This window comes from Pleurodeles waltl, chromosome 5 (assembly GCF_031143425.1).
Source record: "Pleurodeles waltl isolate 20211129_DDA chromosome 5, aPleWal1.hap1.20221129, whole genome shotgun sequence".
In the NCBI taxonomy this organism is placed as follows: Eukaryota; Metazoa; Chordata; class Amphibia; order Caudata; family Salamandridae; genus Pleurodeles; species Pleurodeles waltl.
The window spans coordinates 384,661,768-384,685,007 of record NC_090444.1 but is presented as its reverse complement, the minus strand read 5'-3'; the positions used below and the strand labels follow the sequence as shown (position 1 = coordinate 384,685,007).

At 42.5% G+C, this 23,240-nt stretch overlaps 1 protein-coding gene across 5 annotated transcripts in view; it reads left to right on the top strand.

The window, feature by feature from the left end:
• PLCB4 (phospholipase C beta 4) overlaps positions 1–23,240 on the top strand; it is a 985,968-nt gene that overhangs the window by 768,832 nt on the left and 193,896 nt on the right. For all 5 annotated transcript variants that reach the window (XM_069234144.1, XM_069234142.1, XM_069234140.1 and 2 more), the window contains 3 exons: positions 9,147–9,247; positions 12,644–12,676; positions 14,647–14,788. In XM_069234144.1, coding sequence (XP_069090245.1) covers positions 9,147–9,247; positions 12,644–12,676; positions 14,647–14,788 — 276 coding nt within the window. The remainder of the gene's footprint in view (positions 1–9,146; positions 9,248–12,643; positions 12,677–14,646; positions 14,789–23,240) is intronic.

Below are 23,240 nucleotides of genomic sequence, written 5' to 3'. Positions count from 1 at the left end.
TGAAATCTGTTGTTAAAAAAAAAGCTTAAAATAGGTTTAGAGCCTGCCCATTACTTACCATTACTTACCACTGGTTGGCTATGATGCCACAAGTTTCCATACTTCTTATTGGTCAGTGCCTACTCCTCACCTCTGGCTTCCCCCTGGGTCTTTGTGTTTGTCTCTGCCGTGAAGCGTGGATGAAGTTCAGCTTCCTGCCTGTGGCCCAGTGTACTTCCACTGGCCTCAAGCTTCTGCAGGCCGTCTTTTTTATTTTCTTTAGCCGCTGTTTGCTGTTTCATTTGCACACACAACCCCGTCTCCTTCTGCTCTCTGTTGTTTATTTACCCGATGTCCCCCACAGACAGCACGGGATAATGTACAACATGGCCTAACGGAAAAAAATCACTATGATGCTGACAACGCTGGCCGCGTCAAAGCACTTTTTTTTTTTTACTCTAAGCCATTTTGCACAGCAGCTCACACTGCTGAGCAACATCTGAAATCTTAAAGAAATTGACAAAGCCAATAGATATTGCATAGGCAAAACCTTTGCCAGTGCTTGTTTTTAATCTGAGGTTATCTTTAGCACCCAAATCTGAAAAGTCGAAGCTACTTGGTTTGCCCATCTCACACTCCTCAGGAAAATGTGTCCATTTATATCCTGGTGACAGGTTTGAGCTGGCGTGCCACCTGCATATTGCAATTCACCCAACCTTGCCTCTGCCCCACCGATATCTAGCTATTTCCAAGCTGCAGAGGTCAGAGAATATGTCCGTGAGAATAGTTAAGGTCCTTATTACATTTGACCACATCATCCCAGGCTTGCGTTGGCATCGAAAAAAGCACAGAATACTTTTCAAAATTCTTTGCCTCATTTACAGAGCTCTATACCAAACAGTCCTTATCTCCCTTTCCCCCCAGATGTCCCCTACTAGCAATCCTGTGTGTTCCGTTCCCACATGCCTCTTTCTTTTGCATGCTTCAACTTAAATGGGTGTGTTGGTATTATAGAGCTTTCCTCACTCTGGTACCTCAACTATGGAACACTGTTCTACAAATCTAGGTGATTTCTAATTTCTCAGCTTTTAAATATTCTACAAAAGTTTTTCTTTTTATTAAGATTTACCTTTTCTTCATGATCTCTGTTTTGATTTACTTCTTTTGCTTTTTTGTTCCAAGCAACAAGGTGCCCTAGGGGATGCATGTAGAAATAACAATAATAACAATAATAACAACAACAATAGATATTGGCATAACAACAACAATACATGATGGCATAACCCTTCACTGAGTACTCTAGCTCAAAGTTTTCTTCCCCATAGAGTACACAATGAGTTAGTGACCATTGTACTGGTGACCTGAATATCAAGAATTGAAGAAAATGTAGCAAGAAGATTGGAATGTTATACAGACAAAAACAATTACATTGTAAAACAACCAATTCTAGCATTTTTATGAGTATAGCTGTGCTAGAACACAAGCCACTGGTAGACATTTTATAATTTCTTACTGACCAATGTGGCACCATAGCGATGGAGAAGGAAAGATGCATTACATTAATTGAAAAGGGTAAAACATAGGGCTGTGAATTGTTGTCTAGTAAACTTGCCCACTATAGTAATCCAAGCAAGGAAACAACCACCAAGGGAAGTTAAATAGAAGCACCTAGCAAGAGGTTAATAATGAGTGTTAGAAATTGAGTCTTTGGTTGGCAGTCAGGTCACCCCCCTGTCCTAGCAAGGACCCTCACTCTAGTCAGGGTAAAGGAGAACCACCCTCAGTTAACCCCCGATTAACCCCTTGGTAGTTTGGCACAAGCAGGCAGGCTTAACTTCAGAAGCAAGGTGTAAAGTATTTGTACCAACACACAAAGTAACTCAGTGAAAACAGTACAAAATGTTACAACACAGGCTTAGAAAAATAGATAATATTTACTAAACAAAATAAGACGAAAACGACAAAAATCCAAAATACACAAGTCAAGTTATGAATTTTTAAAGAATAAGAATCTTAAATCCTTTAGGAAACAGTGAGAACACAATGTTAGTGTTCAAAAGTACCTGGGTAGCGTGAAAATAACACTGCACGGGTGAGTGTGCATCGGAAAAGGCAACCGATGCGTCGATTTCTAACTCACAAGCGAGACTTTGCGTCACTACTCTTCCGGTCGGGTCAGCGTGTGTCGTTGTTCCTCTCCCGCAAGACAGCGATGCGTCAATCCAGACAGGCACCTCTGGTCTGGGCAGGCTTTGCGTTGTTTTTCCACACCCAACAATGTTGCGTTGAAAATCCTGTCACACGATAACACAAAACCGCGCAGTGTGGGGTTTGCGTTGTTATCAGCCTCCGTTAGCAGGTGCTGTGTGTCGTTTCTCCAGCTGCGTTGCATCAATCTTCCAGCTGCGATGCAGGTGGAACGTTGATTTCAGCTGCGAAGCCTATGGCACGTCGTTTCTCAGCTGCGTCATGGAAGGTGCATCGAAAATTTCCCTGCCCAGCGGTCTATGCATGGATTTTCAGTCTTGGTCTGCCAGCTTCACCTTTCAAGGACTCAGGAACTGGATAGGGCACCACTTGGCAGGGCAGGAGTCTCAGCAGAGAGTCCAGGTGCTGGCAGGGGAAGTCTTTGATGGCCCTGAGACTTCACCAACAGGAGGCAAGCAAAGTTAAAGCCCTTGGAGATTATTCACAAGCAGGAATGCACAACAACGTCCAGTCTTTGTCCTCTTTCACAAGGAGAAGCAGCAACTGCAGGATTGCTCCACAAACCACAGTCACAGGCAGGGCAGCACTTCTCCTCAGCTCTTCTCCTTGGCAGAGGTTCCTCTTGATTCCAGAAGTGATCTTATTTTTCAGGCCTTTTGGGTGCTCTTCTTATACTCCCTTCTGCCTTTGAAGAAGGCCTACTTCAAAGGAAAGTCTCTCTTGTTTGTGAGATCCTGCCCTGCCCAGGCCACAGACACACACCAGGGGGTTGGAGAATGCATTGTGTGAGGGCAGGCACAGCCCTTTCAGGTGTGAGTGACCACTCCTCCCCTCCCCGTAGCACAGATGGGTCATCAGGATATGCAGGCCACACCCCAGCTCCCTTTTTGTCAATGTCCAGAGAGAGGTGCAAACAGCCCAACTGTCAAACTAACCCAGGCAGGGAATACACAAACAGGCAGAGTCACAAATTGGTTTTAGAAAGAAAATGGCTACTTTCTAAAAGTGGCATTTTCAAACACACAATCTCAAAACCAACTTTACTAAAAGATGTATTTTTAAATTGTGAGTTCAGAGACCCTAAACCCCATATGTCTATCTGCTCCCAAAGGGAATCTATGCTTTAATCATATTTAAAGGCAGCCCGATGTTATCCTATGAGAGAGATAGGCCTTGCAACAGTGAAAAACGAATTTGGCAGTATTTCACTGTCAGGACATATAAAACACATTCGTATATGTGCTACCTTAAGCATACACTGCACCCTGCCCATCCGGCTACCTAGGGTCTACCTTAGGGGTATCTTACATGTAAGAAAAGGGAGAGGACATTAGAGTAGTCTAACCTTGACATGAGTATGGCCTGTACCACCGTTTTCCTGGTGTCTATTGTCAGTAGGTCTGTGATTTTCCAGAACATCTTTAAGATGCTGAAACAGGAACCTGCCAGACACGAGATCTGTTTATCAAAAAATCAGTTGAGAGTTGAATTAGATCCTGAGATTTCTCACTGCCATCTTGGAGGCTGGCACTGAGCCCATTGCATCCGGCCACCTTGCTGAGGACCAGATTGAGGGTTGTTTTCCAATAACAACCACCTCATTTTCACCGACATTTAGTTTGAGGCAACTTCATTCCATCCAGCTTGCAAGGCTAGCCAGACATGCTCTAAAGCATCCAGCATGAATCTGGGAAAGATTTATGATCAATTGGGTCTTATCTACATAAGACACTACTTAAGCACCCCGGCTTTCAAACAGTTCTGCTAAAGGATGCATATATAAATTTAAGAGCATAGGGCTCAGAATTGAGACCTGGGGCATTCCTTGTTTTAGCAGAAATGTTTTTGAGGTGCAAGGCTGCTGTACCACTTGAAAAGTGCAATTGGAAATATAAGAAGCAATCCACTTTGGAGCCATGCCACTAATGCCTACAGACCTTAATCATTCCAACAGTCAAATGCCGCACTTAGATCTAACATTATTAGTACAATGGCGTTCCCCAACTATGTGCCTAAGTGATTCTGAGGCTAATAGCAGGTCAGACTCAGTGCTGTGGTGTGGGTGGAAGCCAGACTGGCTCACATGCGACACATCATTTGCCTCAGTGAACTTCATCAGCTCCTAATTAACGCATTTCTCAGCTGCTTTGGCAAAAAAAGGCAGCAGCGAGATGGGTCTCCATTTTTCTGGCTTGCAAGGGTCCAGCAAGGGCTTTTTTAGGTGGGCGACTACAATAGCGATAGAGAGATAGAGATAGGCTTACCAGCTCATAGAGAATGACCCCATGCCTTGTTCCAGAATCCTAGGCAGGGCCAGGTATAGTGGTATAGAGGTGACCCAGATTTAATCTTAGCAATCGCCTGCTGAAACCCGGTCAATGACACTATTTCCAGTTTTGTCAGGCCTTTTTTAGTAATGCTTGGAGTAAACCATGAGTCCTGACGGGTTGCTTCCCTAAATTCTTGAGGAAAAGAGGAGTAGATTCTATCTATCCTGTCAGCAAAACATTGTGCTATTTCATTACGACTTTCAGTAGGAGATACCAGCAATTCAGCAATATGTTCTAAGGATGAAGGGGGTTTAACAATAATAAAGATCCCCGATGCTGAGTTCTGAGCCAGGTAAATTTTCTGAACATAAAATTGTCTACGACTGGCCCTAATTTGCTTCTGATAATCTTTTAGGGCATGTAAATATATCTCTCTATCCAGATTGCTGTAGTTCCTACGCCATTGGTGCTCAAATTGTTTCCAGTGTTTTTTTTAGCCTTAAGATCTTCGTTAAACCACTCCGCTGAGGGTGTAGAGTGGGTGGAGGAACATCTCCCTGTTGGTGCTAGAGCGTTTAACGCATTGATGATCCAATTTGTAAAACATGAACTGGCTACACTGAGGCAGTCACAGGGAGTGGGGGTGGATGCCTCTAGTGCTGCAGTGAAAGAGTCAGCCGTGGATTTAGCCCATTTTCGTGCTGAGTTTTGGTGGCCTGTAAGGACCTGAAGGACAGAACGGCCCCCTTGATCTGAAAAGGGATAACATAGTATCCTGACCAGAGCACTGGTATCAGAAAGGAGATGCTTATATTAGATGAGTTAGTAAAGATAGGGTCTAGATTGTGAGCCAACTTATGAGTTGGGGCCTGCACCTGTTGAGTCATATGGCATGCAGCTAAGTGCTCTTTTAGAGTCACTGCATTATGGCAAGATAGGTCCACGAAATGCAGATTGAGGCCCCCCCAGGATGAGAAAATTGGAATATCTTAGGGCGAGTGAGGGAATAGTATCAGCCAGGGCAGCCATGAACTGAGCAGGAGGACCCAGAAGCTGGTAGAAAAGTAACCCACTAGAGTACAGTTACTAGAAAGTGTTAATGTGAAAAAGGTGGCCTTGCTGCCCTTGATCTTTACACCTGTAAAAGTACAGGAAAGTACCTGTAAAAGTACAGGAAAGTGATTGTTTAAAGATCACAGCCAGCCCTCGTCCTCTTCCAGTCTTCCTGTCCAATCTAGCTAAAGCATAGCCAGTCGGAATCGCCTCAAGCATATCAGGGGCTGATGTGTCCGCAAGCCTAGTTTCTGAGAGAAAAAACACAATTGGGAGGTTATCCCTTATAAAATCCCAGATCTCAGCTTTATGCTTAGGGATTGAGAGCCAGTTAATAGCAAACAATTCTGCTAAGCGGCCCGATGGGGAGTCGTCTCTCCCGCTAGGGTTAACATACTTTGTGCCCTTCAGGCAGAAACCACATTGACCAGAGTCTAGAGCACCCCTAGAGTCTAGAGCATGTTCAGCGAGTGCAGACACTCCTCACTCACATTACTGGTGGCCAGAGAAAGAATTTCCTTCGACAAATAAACCTTACACTCTAAGTTCTCATTGGCAGAGGTCCTGGCCCCTGGCGCCATCCAAAAAGCAAGTACAAAGCATAACATTTCCTAAAGATTTCCAAAATCTGGAGGAAAAGTTTTCAAGTAGATAGATAACCAAATAGTTGAGCATATTTAGCAGTAGATTAAATGCTTTATGCATACCTAAAGTGAAATTTAACATTTAACAAGATTTTTTCTATTAGGCATCACTAAGAAAGTCATTTCAGAACTGTGAGTCCAATGTAAATGTTTATTAGTGCATTACAATATTTGTCTTAACACTGAGGTAGAAATGAATTTTCAGAACTAAGATATGCTTACTTGTGGACCTCATTCACAAAGATTTTATTCATGACCAAGCTTGTCTTTATGAGTTATTCTTATAAATCTGCAGTGAGATAACTGCTAACAGAAAGATGTTTGTGAATAAAGCTTTGGAAGTCATGAATTTCCAGGATTAAGACATGCCAGATGAAAATATTTGTGAATCAGGCCTGAGTAAAGATATCTTAGTAATAGGGAATCATGCCTACGTCTGGATTAAGATCCTGGTGCTCTGAGAAAAAGCTTTGTTAACCTGGTCCAGTGTATTTGTGTATGCAGTTGTGGTTGGTTAGCATTTCTTTCACATGTCCATTTGCTAGGAGTTATAACCCTCAGAGGTAGGGTCACCACCTCAGACCAGGTAATTATGGCCACTTTCTACAGTCCTGAACTTTTCCCCTACAAGTCATTGGTTTCAAGTGTCAGTGTAGTTAGCTGAATGTAAGGTAAACAATATTACAACATCTAGAATGCATTAGCATATCATTGGCCAGGACAGGAAATAGTGTCCCTAGTGAGTGAGGTGATTACCCTACCTAGAGGACTTATGTTTTCCATTGTATAACTGAAATAGAGAACTAATATTTGTATCTATTCCAGAAAGTGTGTATTAGTCATTTCCAAAGGCATTACTAACTATACTATACTAACCCTGTGTAAACTAATTATGTGTGACTGGTAGTTTTAGTCCGAAATAAGCTATGGTATGTTAATTTACTGTTGTAACAAAAGATATTTTGTATGCCCCTCCTCACAATGCCTCTTCCTGGTCCCTCTATGACTCCAATAAACTCATTCCCCACCTCTCATAAGTACTAGCTTATAAACTGGGTTTAAAGTCCCTTTTATCCAGTACTCCATTGCTTTTTAACTGTGTTCAAACTATTTAAGTATTTAACGGTAGGGTACATATAACCGAATCCACATTTGGTGTATTTGCAAATATATTGCTGGATTTCCAGTGTAGTTTCAAAACCAGCAACTGCTGGAAAAACGTGTTGTAATGTCAACATTTCTTAAACATACAGAAAGTATAAAGAAAACCTGTTAAAAATGGACAGAGAAGTGACTCAAGAAAGTGATGCTTTACAGAAAATAGCAAGAGCAGAAATACAAACTAGATTATTTTTCAATGTGTATTTCATGCTCTGTATGCTAGTTTTTTCTAACTAACTGTGCTCTGGTCCCTTTACCATAGCTTCTTTTATCACTTGTCACTGTTCAAGGTGTCAACCTCTTCAGGTTTGTAAAATATTTCTAAACCGAGAGCCATTGGCAAGGCCACAGAACCCAAAGCGAACCATGCTACCTGACTCTTGGTTGAGTTCCCTATGTTAGTTGTGGTCAGGAGAAGCTCTGTGTTGATGATGGTGGAGAGTGGGTAGTGCGCCTCTCCATGTTTCCCATTCAATCCATAGGCCCTTCCACATGCCTCACCTCGATCCTCGTCTCTGCTAGGGCATGTCTTACATCTCTTGCAAACTCATGGCCGACTGCTAAAGCACAAAGGATGATAATGTTTCCTTGGTGTTATGCCTGAGTGGCTGTGTTCTCCCTCATCCCCTCAAAATCGCACTGCCCTTCATCTCATTGTGCTGTGTCCACTCTTGTGGCCAGTGCCTTTATGCTGGGTGAGCTCCATTTTTCATGAGGCTTTGATTATGACATTCGGGGCAGGAAATTTGTGTGTCTTTATGTGTCAGTACTGGTAATTGCTCTGTGCTTAAATTTCAGCATTATTGCCTCATGGTGGCAGTGCCGTCTGGAGCCTCAGGGAGCAGCCAGTTGACACCTTCTCCTGAAGCAGCTCTCCTTTCTCACAAAGTGAAATTTACGTAAAGAACCCTTTCTCGGCCCTTTGATGAATGAGCAGATCCATTTAGGATGTTGAGAAAGTGTCATAAGTTTTTTCCTTCAAACCCCACAGCTCACAAGAAAGACCTTCACTCACCCCAGGGATCCGCTGAAGAGAATGTCTTGGAGGAAACTCACACTGTAGGCACCACTGCATCTATGAAGGAGACTAGTATGCAGATAGTTTCAAACATCTCACACCTGCTTACAAAAAAACAATGTGGAGAAACTCAAGTCTAATAGCACTGTCAGTAGATAATCTTCTGTCACTGACTATGATTAAGCTATTCTGGAAGTCTTCCACAATTCCTTCCTAGACAAAATGCAAGTGGTGGCAAGAATCAACCTGTTTTCACACAAGGTAGCCCTGTGAGATGGTGTGCCTTTCCAAGATTTTCGTCAGTTATGCCAATATTGCAATTATCAGCTTGTTTCAAGTATAGTAGAATAGGTGTACAAATAAGCAGAACTTAAACATCATAATGATAGTTGTACTGGCAGTTCTTAATCTCCCATTGTCAGACCACTCTTGTTCCTACTATGCTGTTGTCAACCATGTGACCTACTTCTGGCCAGAGTGAGGACTGTGATTAAAGGTCACTGATGTGCAATGTAAATCAGGGCCTAAGAGCTCTGGGTCTGTGCATTTTGGGATTCATGCTGAGAGTACCCTGTGTCCTGAGGAAGGGGTTCTAAGACAGCGGAAACAAGAGGTACCATGGTTAGTAACTTGTACTTAGTTAAACATAGTCCCATAGTGAGAATTTTATTTATAGCATGTGCAGTACAAAATATGTGTGATTATCATTGTGCAATTATAGGTTATATGTGGACCTATATGTATTAATGAGTTATGAAAAATAAATGTATCCAAATGTAAGCAAATTCATTTTGACTTTCTTTGGAATATTAGCTGACCAAGAGGAAGAGGCACACCCAGAATTTAAGTTTGGAGCAGAACTTTCAACAGATGATCTAAGTCAAAAGGAAGCTGCTGCAAACAGTGTTAAAAAGGTATGGATGGTGAACTAACTGCTCCTGTTCTATTATTTGATGAAAGCTGATAGAAGAGGGAACTTACATACCATTAATAATCACATTTCTAGTAAAGCATCTTTAGCTTTTTATTTAGCAATGTTGATGTAGCACTAACTGGGATCTACACAGCCAGGGGGCAGTGTGATTTAATTAAAAACATCAAGTAATATTCATTACTGAAATTATAAGAAGCACTCCTGGTTAGATGAAGTGTCCTTAAACGTATGATATGGCACTACAGATAATTGAAGTTAGTTTCTTAGATTTAAATCCAGGTTCAAGTTAAACGAAGGTCCAAGTACACATTTAAAAAATGCTAGTCGTTCATTGAGCGCATATTGCTTATAATGATTCTCATAGATTGTCTAGATTATTTATTGATTTAAGAAAAAGGATTAATCTGAGGCACCTTAGATTTCTCATCCAACATTTTCCCCTTTTTGCCTTCTTCATTCACTGAAAGCACTTCTCCTCTGATAAAGAGCTACTCGTATTGTGTTTGGAGGTGGCCTCTGGTAATTAATATGGCAATGTTGTAGTGGTGGCAGTCCACACTGATGTCTGTATATAGTTATGTTTTACAGTCAGCAAGTTCTATTTAAATAGGCTCTCAGGTCCTTCTTTATTGACTAGAGAGGAATAAATGGGATGCATTGCACCTGGCTCCCAGTGCTAGTGGCATTGTTGGTCAGGCTCAACTGGAACTAATTGAGCTGCTTGAATTAAAGAAGAATTGTTTTCACAAAGTAAGAATTTGGAGAGTTTCAAAGAGAAGCATTCCTCCTGTCCTAGTTTCCTTGTTCATTGATCAGCTCGGGACACTTGAATTTGTGAGGGTCCCCTTTCATTTGAGTTCGCCACTATTCTATAGTGTTCAAATTCCTTGACCAGAGTTGTCACAATCTCTATTTGGACTCTAAGTACTATGCTCCAGTTCTCTGATGAAAGACACTAACTTCCCATTTGGTGTGAAGAATACATCTTTGGAGAAAATATCTTCTTATCCCATGAAGATCCTTGTAGCTCACCAGGATAATTTGTGAACCTTTTGAGATTGATCAGCCTCTTACCTCCATCTTTCAAAGCTGTACTTAGGGAAAACTGCCCAATGTAATATTCATTCTTTTGTATACAAAATTCATATCTGTGGTGTAGAAAGTATTGTGATGGATTAGGAGGATAGAGGACTTGTTGCTCAGATCGAAAATGTGCCCACATTGAATGCCCTTTTGTGCAGTTTCCTGAGGTCCTGTATCTAGACTCATAGAGCACTATCATGGGAGATACAGGAGCCTGCCTCAATAACATCACTCAAGTACTTAAACTGTACAGTAAATAAACGTGTTATTCTGAAATAAGGTGCATATGTGAAACCTTAATGGGCAGATAAATTTCAAAGGTAATGTGTCCTCCGACACAGGATATATTTTTTTATAGTCTGAGTACTTGGAACACCTTGGGGTAACTGTGCAGTAGAAAAATATATAAGCCCAAACCTAAAACTGACAATTTCTATTTCAGCAGCTGTTGAGTGTCCCATATAAAATATGTGATGATATTCATCAAATGATAAAAGGCTGCTACCCCCACTTGGTACTTTTCATAAGAAAATAGAAAGCACAAGTGGAAATATGATCAAAAATCTAACCCTTCAAACCTAGCTTGGGGATCCACAAGCTGCATTTAGCTAAGACACTCTTATACTATAGCTCTATTGCATCTCATACTACTTGGATGGTTCAGCTCTCTCCCAAAACTATGTTCCTCTACAAAATGTTCAGTAGGACTGACCAACAGCACCAACATTACCTAACTCCTGTAAGTGCACGTCTCCATGAAGAGTTGCTACTGCTAGATTGTCAGGATTTGGGATACCACAGAGAATAACACCCACTTGAGTGTAATGTCACCCATTCTGGTGACTAAGGATAATGTTAATTTTGCCTCTATTGATGAGTAATTAAGATTGCATTACCTATCTTGTTCCTTTGTCCTCCTTTGGTTAGTCTAAGAATGCATTAAGATGCCTCTGTTCTGTCCATCTTTGAGCTATCAAAAACTGATGTTGGGCAGTGCTCTAATTAGTGGAGCCTTCCAATCTCTTCCAGTTTGAAATAAAAGACAACTCATCTATCTAGGCATTTTATTTTTGGGTGGGATTGGGAGAGCCCATCAGAAGGGGAAACTATGAGCGTCCAAATAGAATTTTGATATAGGGGCATGAAGAAGGTGACATAATTGAGGAGGAGTGTAGGTAAAAGTAGATGTGATGTGTGTTGTTGTTTCAGCACTTGATGTGGCACAGTGTGTTTTGGTGTTAGTTAGAGACCCTTGAAATGGATATGAGAGGATAATTGAAGTCAATATCCCACTCCCACAAAGTGCTGGAGTAACACAATTGAAAATTACCTCACAATAAACAGCCAAATGTTTTCCAAATCAGTTATGAAAATACAACTTGGACACTTAAAGTTATAGTCTCCTTATGTAAGACAGAACCCAAGGAGGAAAGCATCCTGTGCCAATTTACAGTGCTGCCTCTTCACTAACATAAGGGGGAATTAGAGAATACACATATAACTGACAGTGCATAATAGCAACAATGCTATTTCTTCCCCTTGGTCTCCTTACATAGCACTAGAAATATAATTTACTGGTGATATGTTTCCACATCATCTTTCAAAATTAATAATTATGGATTACGCAGTACTAGGTTACTATGGGACATCATGACCAGTTCCTCCCTAAGAGCTCATTGAACCGATGTCCCATACCTAAATTCTTAGGTTATCAGATTATCTTCTTCTGGTTGCCACACCAGTTTCCCAGACCCCTCCTTTATATCATGAGACATTGTACCTGTTGCATCACCTTAAATTATACCTTGATCTAATTTTAAACCATCTCTGAATCCCCTACCACTTTACTCTGTGACTAAGTCACCACCGCAGTCCTCTTTTGGCTATACGTTAATCAATAATTTCGATGCAACAAAATCCTCCATCTCCGACCACAACCTTGAATCAACCCAAGCAGACAAAACACCGACCCTCTGTAGAATATGTCCCTCAACTACTCGTAATAAATAATATGCTGCGTGTTGCAGTCACAGCACTGAAGTGCAGATCTGTACAAATGATTTCAGGTACGTAATGAAAATTGTCTTGCTGTAGGAAAGACCATATCCCCGCATGTGCAGTCATCATATTGCACTAGCTGCTGCATATCCAGGACTAAAATATCTGAGGCATTTTGGTTGGTCAAGTCCAAAAGCTTAGTATTGATTGAAAGGAACACTTCACTGTACTTTCCTTTAATCTGCCAATTTTTGGCACTGGCGATCTTTGTCAATGTTCTACTTTCTTTCAACAGATTGCTGAAGACAGCGAACAAGAAAATAAAAAGGTAATGAAAGGATTTTGTATTATATTTTTTCATACATCGACAAAAAAGCAAATTACTGATAGTTTATTTTCTATTTAGTTGCATAGTGCAAGAAAAGCTTAGATATATCTTGATAGCTTTGCCCTGGTATCTCAAAGAGCTGAAAATGGACATACAACATCCTGCAACACCAGTGGAAATGGTGTTGTATACTTTGGATGTTAGAACAGCTGTAATACATCACCTAGAAGAGCTAGAGGCATTATTACAGGATGAGCGTTTGTTTCACAGCACACTCATAGAAGAAGGTGGCGAAAGACAGAGGGAATCATAGCAAGATGGGTTTTCTAGACTATTTAGCAGTGTTACTCATTAGCTGGTAAAGAATGGGAAATAAGACCCTATACACATTCCACAGTAAAGAAAGTGGGCATTTCAGCATATGTTGAAACTGCATCTATTAATGATGTTTGTGCTGAAACAATGTGGTCATTAATACTACGCCCTTGTAAACCTCTGAAAGTTTGCTTTGTGAAATTTCACGAAATGTTGTAACCATGACATGAAATGATGTGAAAATTCATGAAAGTCACTTTGCGGAATTTCATTTAAAATTTCACTCTGAGGACTTACCTCATGTGCAAATACCACACGTGACCCAGACAGGGGAGTGGTTTGAGTAGAAAACGTAATTTTATGTTTGACATTTTCTGTCTGAACCAGTCTCTTGTAAGACATTTCTGTCTGAAACCAGTATCCCACAGAAAAAGGGTGAAAAGTTTTGCCCCTGTGAAATTTGGAGAAATTCACAGTAATGTGAAATTAAAGAAATTGGGGAATTTCACTACACTAATTGCCTTTTTGCAAGGGGATAATCAATATGCACATTTATAAAACATTATTGTGAGGATATCCAGTCACACACACAGACAGAGAAGCTTAGTTCAGACAGATGGTGTTGAGTCACTTGTTCATTACTTCTGATTCCACAAATCTGTGAATACTGATGAACTAAATTCAGTACAGACAGCACACTAGACAACATCAGGGATTAAAACATCTACAGATTGTGGCTGTATAGTGAGGCGATGTGGGGTTAGTGTCGACATCATAGGAAGTCATGCTGGCTCTGCCTATATATTTCATAGGCTATTCCAGATCAGCCACTAGAAGGTCGAATTATGTGCTAAATTTTAATTTGGAAGTTTCACAATGCAAAATCATTGTCACAGGTAAGTGACTAGCATCTTTTCCTCATTCTAACTTACTACCACATTCTCAAACCAAAGTATCTATCACTATAATGTAGAAAATCTCTTTTCTAACACTTTTTTTCAATCTTCTCTTATTAGTTCATGGTTTTTAATTAACTGAAGGAAGCATGTAGACGTGTGAGTGACGTTTTTAAAAGTCACTTCACATCAACGTATGTGGTATATTGTAATCCAGGGGGCAGTTGTGATGTACTCCAGGTTATGTAAGGGCCAGTAACAAGTTTGATTGATTTTAGCACAACAGAGTAAGCAACAGAATAAAAAATCATGTGTTTGCAAGGTGAAAATGCAGAAAAGGTTTTGAATGTGCACTAAATCACAGAGAAACAGTGCGTTGCTGCATTCAGGATAACATTTAGCCTGATGTAGCACTCCTGATTGCATGACAAATGGCTGTTTTTCTAGTTTTTTAAAGCGGACTGGTGATACTTTACCTTATGATGAAGTAACATAGAATATCAATATAATTGCAAAAAACAGCTGCTGTGTGAGAGACTTGCATGTGGACTTCTTTTAATTTTAGCATCATTTGCCACTTTAGCTACAAAGAGGCTCCCTGTGTATGTTATTATTTTTCCACTTGTTATAAAAAGCACATCGCAAGTTATGGTTAGCAATGCACATCTGCCATCTCTAGTTCATACTTCAGTTTACTAAGAGAGAACTACAAGTTTTATTTCTTTGTATTTTTGTATTATTTTATCACTTTTTAACCAGGGTTTGGAAACTGTAGAAGATGAGCAAGCATGGATGGCTTCGTACCAATATGTCGGAGCTACAACAAACATCCATCCCTATTTATCAACATTGATCAACTACGCTCAACCCGTCAAGTTTCAAGGTTTCAGTGTGGCTGAAGGTAAACGAAGACATGTTTAGATAGCCTTATGATGAATTGATAGGCCACAAGGGGCCCAGCTTCTGCTTCTCGGGTTGTGTTCATTCAACGCTGTGACAAATATTAACAGCATATAAAGAATTAAAGTCATGAAGGCTCTCAGTAATAGAGCATTATAGCAATTTGAAAAAAAATCAAGAAATAACCTAAGTCGCAATGGGCAGCAAAATCAATAAGAAATCGGGCAGCATGCATAGTAGCATCAGAAACTGTTCTGGCTCACCCACATAATCTTGGGTTGATGTACAGTTTCCTTCCTTAGGAAAGCATTCTTTTCTACAGAATCTTCACTGGTGTGAGTAAATGAATTACACTTTTAACAAATAAGAGCGCAGTTCTAATCAACATCACATTGCCTTACCAACTAAGCACTATCCCATTGCACGAATATTAACTCTGCCCACTCTTTGCTAATGTCATATGGAGATGGCAGGACAAACTAGCAATAAGAACAGCAAGCTATTGTGAATGAAGATAGTACAGCAAGCTAGCGGGAGGATCTTGAGAATCAGCAACATAACTGCATCCATGTTAGAAAGTTTTTTGGGAGAAGAGCAAGAACAATGTCAATGGAAATAAGCAAACATGACTCTGTTTGACTGTGTACTTGCAGAAGTAATGAAAAGAGAACATGAAGAAGGAGACAACCATTTTAAGCAAGATGGCGTTGTGGCCTAACCTTGGCCTAATTAACATAAGCCAGGAAAAGGCACTATCATACGAAAATCGCTTAAAAGGCAATAACACCAAGTCAGTGTGCACATGTAAATTCGACTGTTATTCCACATTCTATACATTGTTAAAAAAAAAAAAATATATGAACTGTGCAACCCTAACATTTGGGTTGGGGAGTTAATACAACTTCTTTCCATTGTTACTGCACCCTCAGACATTTTTTATATATTTCCCAAATTGCAAATTTGCCAGTTTGCTAGTTGGGAAATTATTCCAACTCGACTCAGACATTTTCCATGAAGTTTAAATACATATACTAAGACTCGTTCAGTTCAGTTAGAAATGGTTCCACTCCCGCCCCCACCCCCCACCCCCCGAAAATAAACTGACTTATATCAGCCTCCTTAACTCAAAGAGTCCTCTATTACCCTGTGGTCAGTCACCCCCACAGGCCTGAACTATCTTCTGGTGGCCCCCATTAGCCGATCAAGAAACAGAAGAGTCACTTGAGGCACTATGTGCCGCCACCCCTGGATCCGAGCAGCCTGAGGTAGGCCCACGTCCTTCTACTCTCACACTACTGGCTCCCCCGCTCCCTTCATGGACATCATATCTGCATTGGTAGTGATTGCTGCATGAGCAGTAACCTCCTTGTGCATGATGTCTCATCCACTGGACATTTTTTTTTTTGCATTGCCTTAAACGTTTTTCCTTCAGCCAGCTCCATTGAAATGTAATATGACAGTCCTTTTGGACGATTTTTCTCCAAATTCACAGCTTTGTGTCGGAGTCCAGGAGTTGCATTTGCACACATTACTGAAATGAGTAGTTAAAGCACAAAGCCCTTCAAAGTGGACATTGCAAACACTCTTCAATAAATCTTCAGAGACGCAAGTCTTCTGCAATGCGTCTCACCAGAAATAAATAAAATATAGAATTGTATTGAATGTCTTCCTATCCAGACTGACTAAAGTTGTTACTCTGACCTGAGTTGTATAATGTTTGCTACTTCCCAGCTAGGAGACACTCTGCTTCTTTTAGAACAATGCCAGGTGAAGTATTTTGTCACTTGATTCTATCATAATTGCGCTATTTACCTGTGCTTGTATTATAACATGCCAAAACGAGAAAGCAGGAATGAAACAGAACTTGAGAGAGTGACACAAAGAAACAGGAAGTGTATAATTCTGTACAGAGGTGTGAGGTGGGCACAAGACTAAAAAGCTTTGGTATTTGTCATCCCTGGCATTTGGCAGCATTGACCTTGGGTTACTCAAATATGTTTTTGTACAGCTTAACTAGTGGCATGACTGCATAGAATTAATGTTTTCAGATTGACATGCAAGTGTTTCTTCCAAAGTAAAACATACGCAAAGGTTCTAATCACACATTACCCTAGACATTCGCCCTCAGTTAGAGTTTTCAGGGTGGCTCGGCACCACCAGGGTGGAAGAAGTTACCTTTGCCACCTTGGCAGGCTGCTGCCTTCCATATTTAGAGCTAACCACCGTCTTGACAAGGATCTCTGTGCCTTCAAACCAATGTTCCCATCACAAATTAACCAGATATATTGGCCGTCATTTAGAGGTTTCAGGGTGGCCTGCCATCCACTAGGATGGCAGAGGTCAATATCTCCACCACCTTGGTTGGCTGCTGCATGCTATAATTGGAGAACTCCACTGGCCTGGCAAACATCTCTGTGCCTTGAAAGGAGCTACCACAATTGTGGATCCTCTGAAAGCACTGAAGGTTTGCTGAGTGGCAGACATGGTTCAGGCAGCTGCTCAATTTTTTTTTTTTAAAGAACAAAACTCCCAAAGCAGGAGGTTTTTTTTTCTAAAACAAAATACGAATGACCCTGGCACCCTTAGATTTCTCTCAGGTGTAGGGTAATTTTCTTTTTTTCTCTTCAGGGCCATCAGGATTCTCCTATTTAGCTGGAATGGTCTAATGTACTTACACCGATAACCTACCATCCATTGGGTTGTTGGCATAAGACATTTGTCAACAAAGCCAGCAGAGTTAGCCCGGTTGGAAACATGGTGGACTACCTGACTCTAAATAGAATAGCTGGACCGTCAGATAGATGCACAGTGTTTTGTGGTGATGTACTCTTTCTGCCAGACTCTAAAAAATCCTCTTAGTCTGCTCTATTCATAAAAATTTTACAATTTTAAAATAACTGACAGAAAGGTTAATGTGACCAGATGTTCTATATGTTGAAGTTGCTGGTCTTTCAACACCCTCCGTCCACTATTGGCATCAGTAATGTTGCTTGCATACACAAAACGACTGAAATGTTGGTCTTCCGCCTTAAATACAGTATAGTAACAAGATCATAGATATCACTGGTGCAGCCAGTACCAAAGCCCAGGGAAGGGAAAAGGGGTTCAGCCAGCCCTGAAGCAGCTGAAGTTGAATTAAAGGCCACTTGCTTGAAATGGTTTAAACAGAGCCAGCATTGGCACTGTTTACCCTGGGGTAAGGGGAGTTTGGTGGAAAGATTAGAGAGTATAGAGGGTAAGGGAGAAACTGAAATGAAAGAGGTAAGTAATGAAAGAAAAGTAACATTTGAAACAATGAAAGGAGAGGAAAAACCAGGAAAGGGAGAGGACAAATGTTGGAAGGTGGTTTATTAGTAGGGGTTGGTAGGTACCCACGACTAGTAATAAAACCACAATCATAGTATAAGGTCAATCCCTTCCTCAACCCTTGGTGGCTGGCAATGAGCAGGCAGGCCTAATTTAGGAGACTGGTGTGTAAAGCATTTAAAAACACCAATAACTTAAAAAGGTAAGACACAGTACACAATAGAACAATTTATAAGAATTTATAAGAATAGAAAATATTTTTATGAGTAAGATTACACTAAAGCAACAAAAATCCAATGTAGGGAACCAGAGATTTGAACTTTTAAAGATAAAAAGTAAAACTAGCACTTACAAGCAAATAGCCCTCAGAGGGTTAAAAAAGATCATGCTGGACCGGGACAATGTCAGGAGTTCCAGCCACCCGCGATGTAACACTTTTGCACTTATTTCCAGAAGTGTTTCTTGATGCAGGAAAGTGATCCACAGCACCACCTAAGAGCTCAGAAGCTCTGGTTTGCATCTGGGGGTCTGGGACTACAACTCCCACAATGCATCTGGCCAATCAAAGTAAAATCCAGGTGAAGCTTGTCAGCTGGATTTGTCCTTCTTGTTAATGTTCCATGTAGCCCTTCCAGCACTTTTTTACCTCTTGCTGATCAGGGAGTCTACTCCTTATCCTTGAATACAGGCAAAATCCTCTGGGTATATCAATCAATCAGTCTTTTTTTAAAGTGCAACACTGTAACCCCTAGGGGTATCTGGGCAATGAGGTTGCTGCGTCTGCATCAAAAAGCCCGGTCTTCAGTTGCTTTCTGAAGTCTGTCAGGGAGGATGCCATTCGGAAGTGGAGGAGTAGGTCATTACAGGCTGGCAGCGATGTAGGAGAATGCGCAGCCCCCGTTACGGGTGCGATGTACGAGGGGGACATGTGTGAGTGCAAGTGAAGTGGTGCGCAGGTGTCTCGAGGGAAGATGGAGGTCCAGCCGGTGGTTGATGTAGGAAGGTGCTTGTTTGTGGAGGGCTTTGTAGGCATGTGTGAGTGACTTGAACTGCCATCTTTTTTGGACAGGAAGCCAGTGGAGCTTCCTGAGGTGAGGAGTGATGTGGGTGTGCTTGGGGAGATGCAGCATGAGTCTGGTTGCCGTGTTCTATATTGTTTGGAGTCTTCTTAGGAGCTGGCAGGAGATACCAGTGTAAATTCGTTGCTGTAGTTAAGGCGGCTGGTAACAAGGACTTGTGCAACAGTCTTTCTGGTGTTGGAGGGGGTCTTTGGTGAGCGAGAGGATGAGCTGAGTATCATCTGCGTAGGAGATGATTTTGAGTCCATGGAATTTGATGATGTCCTCAAGGGGGGGTCATGAGTGAACATGGGGGAACAGAGTGGGGCTGAGGGATGATCCTTGGGGCATGCTGCATATGATATTCTTGGAAGTAGAGGTGAAAGGAGGTAGATGAATGCTCTGGGTGCATCCAGAGAGGAATGAGATGATCCACTTGAGGGTGTGTTGTTGGATGTCGATGTTGTGGAGTCTGTTGATGAGGATGTGGTGGGTGACAGTGTGGAATACTGCAGAGAGGTCAAGGAGAATCAAGGCTTATGTTTCCCCTTGGTCGAGGAAGGTTCTGATGTCATCTGTGGCAGCGATGAGTGTGGTTTCAGTGCTGTGGTTGGCACCGGAAACCTGAATGTGATGCGTCGAGTAGGTGATTTCATTCTTGGTGGTCGGTGAGCTGTTGGTTGATGGCCTTCTCAAGTACTTTGGCTGGGTAGGCGATCAGGGACATCAGCCAGTAGTTTCTGAGGTTGCTAGGGTGGGCTGAGGGCTTCTTTAGGAGGGTTCTGATGTCTGCATGCTTCCATCCGTCTGAGAAGGGTGCTGTGGAGACAGAACTGTTGAGGAAGTTGGTGAGTTCAGTGCTGATTATGTTGGATCCGAGGTTGAAGAGATGGTGGGGGCAGGGGTTGGTGGGTGCCTGAGAGTGGATGGAGGACATGGTGGTCGCTGTGGTCTGGACACTGAGTGGGGCCCAGGTGGCTATGGCTGGGCTGGGGTTTGCTGGCTGGATGAGGTTGTTGAGGGTGAACGAGGTGAGTTGAGCGTTAAAGTTGTTGTAGATGTTTGCAATTTTGCTGTGGAAAGTAGACAGCTAGTGAGTGTTAGAAATAGGGTCTCTAGTTGGCAGAGGTATACACCCTTGTCCAAGTAGCGACCACAATCCTAGTCAGGGTAAGTCACACGCAATCTAAAATATCCTGTGCCCACCCTCTGGTAGCTTGGCACTGAGCAGTCAGGCTTAACTTAGAAGGCAATGTGTAAAGTATTTGTGCAATAAATCATGCAATAACACAGTGAGAACACCACAAAAAGACACCACACTGGTTTAGAAAAAGATAAGATATTTATTTGATTAAATTATTGTCTAAAACAATCAAGATTTGATAATCACAGTTGAAATATCACTGTTGCAATGATAAGAATAGTCAATCAATCAATCAGACATTTGTAAAGCGCACTACTCACCTGTTAGGGTCTAAAGGCACTGATGAGGGGGGAGAGGAATTGCTACTGCTCGAATAGCCAGGTCTCAAAGAGTTTCCTGAAGGTCAGGAGGTCCTGGGTCTGACTTAGGTGGAGGGGAGGGAGTTCCAGGTCTTGGCAGCGAGGTGGGAGAAGGATCTGCTGTCGGCTGTTGTTCGGTGGATGCGAGGGAAGGCGGTGAGGGCGAGGTTGGCAGAGCAGAGTTGGCGGTTGGGAGTGTGGAAGGTGAGACGTTCGTTGAGGTAGGCCAGGCCAGCATTGTGGAGAGCTTTGTGGGCGTGGATGAGGAGTTTGAAGGTGATCCTCTTGTTTACCAGGAGCCAGTGCAGGTCTCTGAGGTGGGCTGAGATGTGGTTGCGGCGGGGGATGTTGAGGATGAGGGGTGTGGAGGCGTTCTGTATTCGTGAGCTTGGCCGCGGTTTTAGTGTAGAGAGAGTCTTAAGTCTTTAGAAATCAATAAATATCTCTTGCAAGAACAAAGTACCTGTTATGCTTCAAAATTACACGCACGAAGACTGCAGAGGAGGAAATGCGTGGAAAAAGGAAGTTGTGCACTGGATTTCCAAGCGGCAAGGACTTTGCGTCGAATTTCAGTGCAGAGGCTTGAATCCTCTTTGCAATGCGTGGTCTTTTGATGCCCAGGGACGAAGCGTGGAAATCCTGGGCATGCAGGACAAAGTCACAGGTGCTGTGTCGATCCAGTAGGCGATGCGTTGGAGTTTCTGTCACTGTCAATTCCTCCCGCAGGAAGGCAGGCTGTGTCGTTCCGGCTCTGCAATGCATCGAGCCAGTGGGCTGTGCATCGAGGTTCCGGTGGCAACGCTGGTGCTGTGTTGATCTCCACTCGTGGAGCTGGGCTGTGTCGTTCGGGTTCGAAGATGCAGTGATTCTTTCACCGCTGGGCAGGCTGTGCATCGATTCTGGCAGGCTGTGCGTCTATTTCCGCTGCAAAAGGAGTTTCCTTGCAGAGAATAAGTCTTTTTGACCCTGAGGCGGCAGGAGGCAAGCTCAATCTAAGCCCTTGGAGAGCACTTCTCAGCAGAGCCAGAGGTCAGCAAGGCAGCAGGGCAACAGAAAGTGGGTCCAGGTGAGTCTTTTGGGCAGCCATGCAGCACCTCTTGGCTGGTTGCAAGATCTGGTTCAGAGAGTCTGTCCCAGGAAGTGTCTGAGTTGGTATGGCCAGGGACCCAGTTTATATACCCAAAAGTGCCTTTGAAGTGGGGGAGACTTCAAAGAGTGGTTTTGAAGTGCACAATGTCCCTTTTCAGTACAACCCTGTCTGCCAGGGTCCCAGTAGGGGGTTTGGCAGTCCATTGTTTTAGGGCAGGCCACTGCCCTTTGAAATGTAAGTGTCAGGCCCTCCACCCTTCCAGTCCAGGAAGACACATTCAATATGCAGATGTGTGCAGGTGTGACTGAGCATCCTGTGTTTGTGGTTGTCTTGGTGAAATGCACAAGGGAGCTGACAACCAGCCCAGCCCTGACGTGGATTGGAGACAGGCTATAAGGCACAAAAAGATTTAAGTGCAGAGAAATGCTCACTTTCTAAAAGTTGCATTTCTAAAATAGTACTATAAAATACAACTTCACGAATAAGCAGGATTTTGTATTACCATCCTGGCAATACTAAATATGATCTGTTTACTCCTTTCCGATCAGAATCTACCACTCAAACAGTATATGAGGGCAGCCCTAATGTTAGCCTATGAAAGGAGCATGCCTCACAGCAGTGGAAAACGAACTTAGGAGTTTTCCACTACCAGAGCATATAAAACACAGTTTTATGTCCTGCCTTTTACCTACACAGCACCCAGCCCTCTGGGTTACCTAGGGCCTACCTTAGGGGGTGACTTATATGTAGAAAAAGGGGAGTTTACGGCTTGGCAAGTACTTTTAAATGCCAAGTCGAAGTGGCAGTGAAACTGCACACACAGGCCTTGCACTGGCAGGCCTTAGACATGGTTAAGGGGCTATTTATGTGGGTGGCACAATCAGTGCCTCAGGCTCACTAGTAGCATTTAATTTACAGGCCCTGAGCACATGCAGTGCACTTTACCAGGGACTTACAAGTAAATTAAATATGCCAATTGGGCATAAGCCAATGTAACCATGTTTTAAGGGAGAGAGCATATGCACTTTAGCACTGGTTGGCAGTGGTAAAGGGTGCAGAGTCCTAAAACTGGCAAAAACACTGTCAAAAAGTGGAGGGAGGCAGGCAAAAATTTTAGTGACCACCCTGAGGCTGTCAAGTCGAACAGTGAGTTACAGAGTTGTTGGGAGGCATATACTGTGTTTTCTGGGGCTGTCGGGTTGATGTACTTGATGATTTTGAAGAATTCATTGGTGTGGTTGGCTACAGTATCAATGTGGTCCGTGATGGCTGCTCTTTTGGCCGGTGGTAGTTGTCAGGTGCTGTTTTTTGTGCTGCTCTGTCAGGGGGGTCCTTGGAGATAAACCATTGCTTCTCAAGTGGAAGACAGTTGCCCTTGGTGGTTCTGAGCTCGCTAGTGTACCAGCTGGCTTGTCTTGACGTTATGTTGGCTTTTGCCAGTTTCAGAAGAGCGACTTTATTAGTGCATTTAGTGATCGAGGAGACTTTGTGGACGG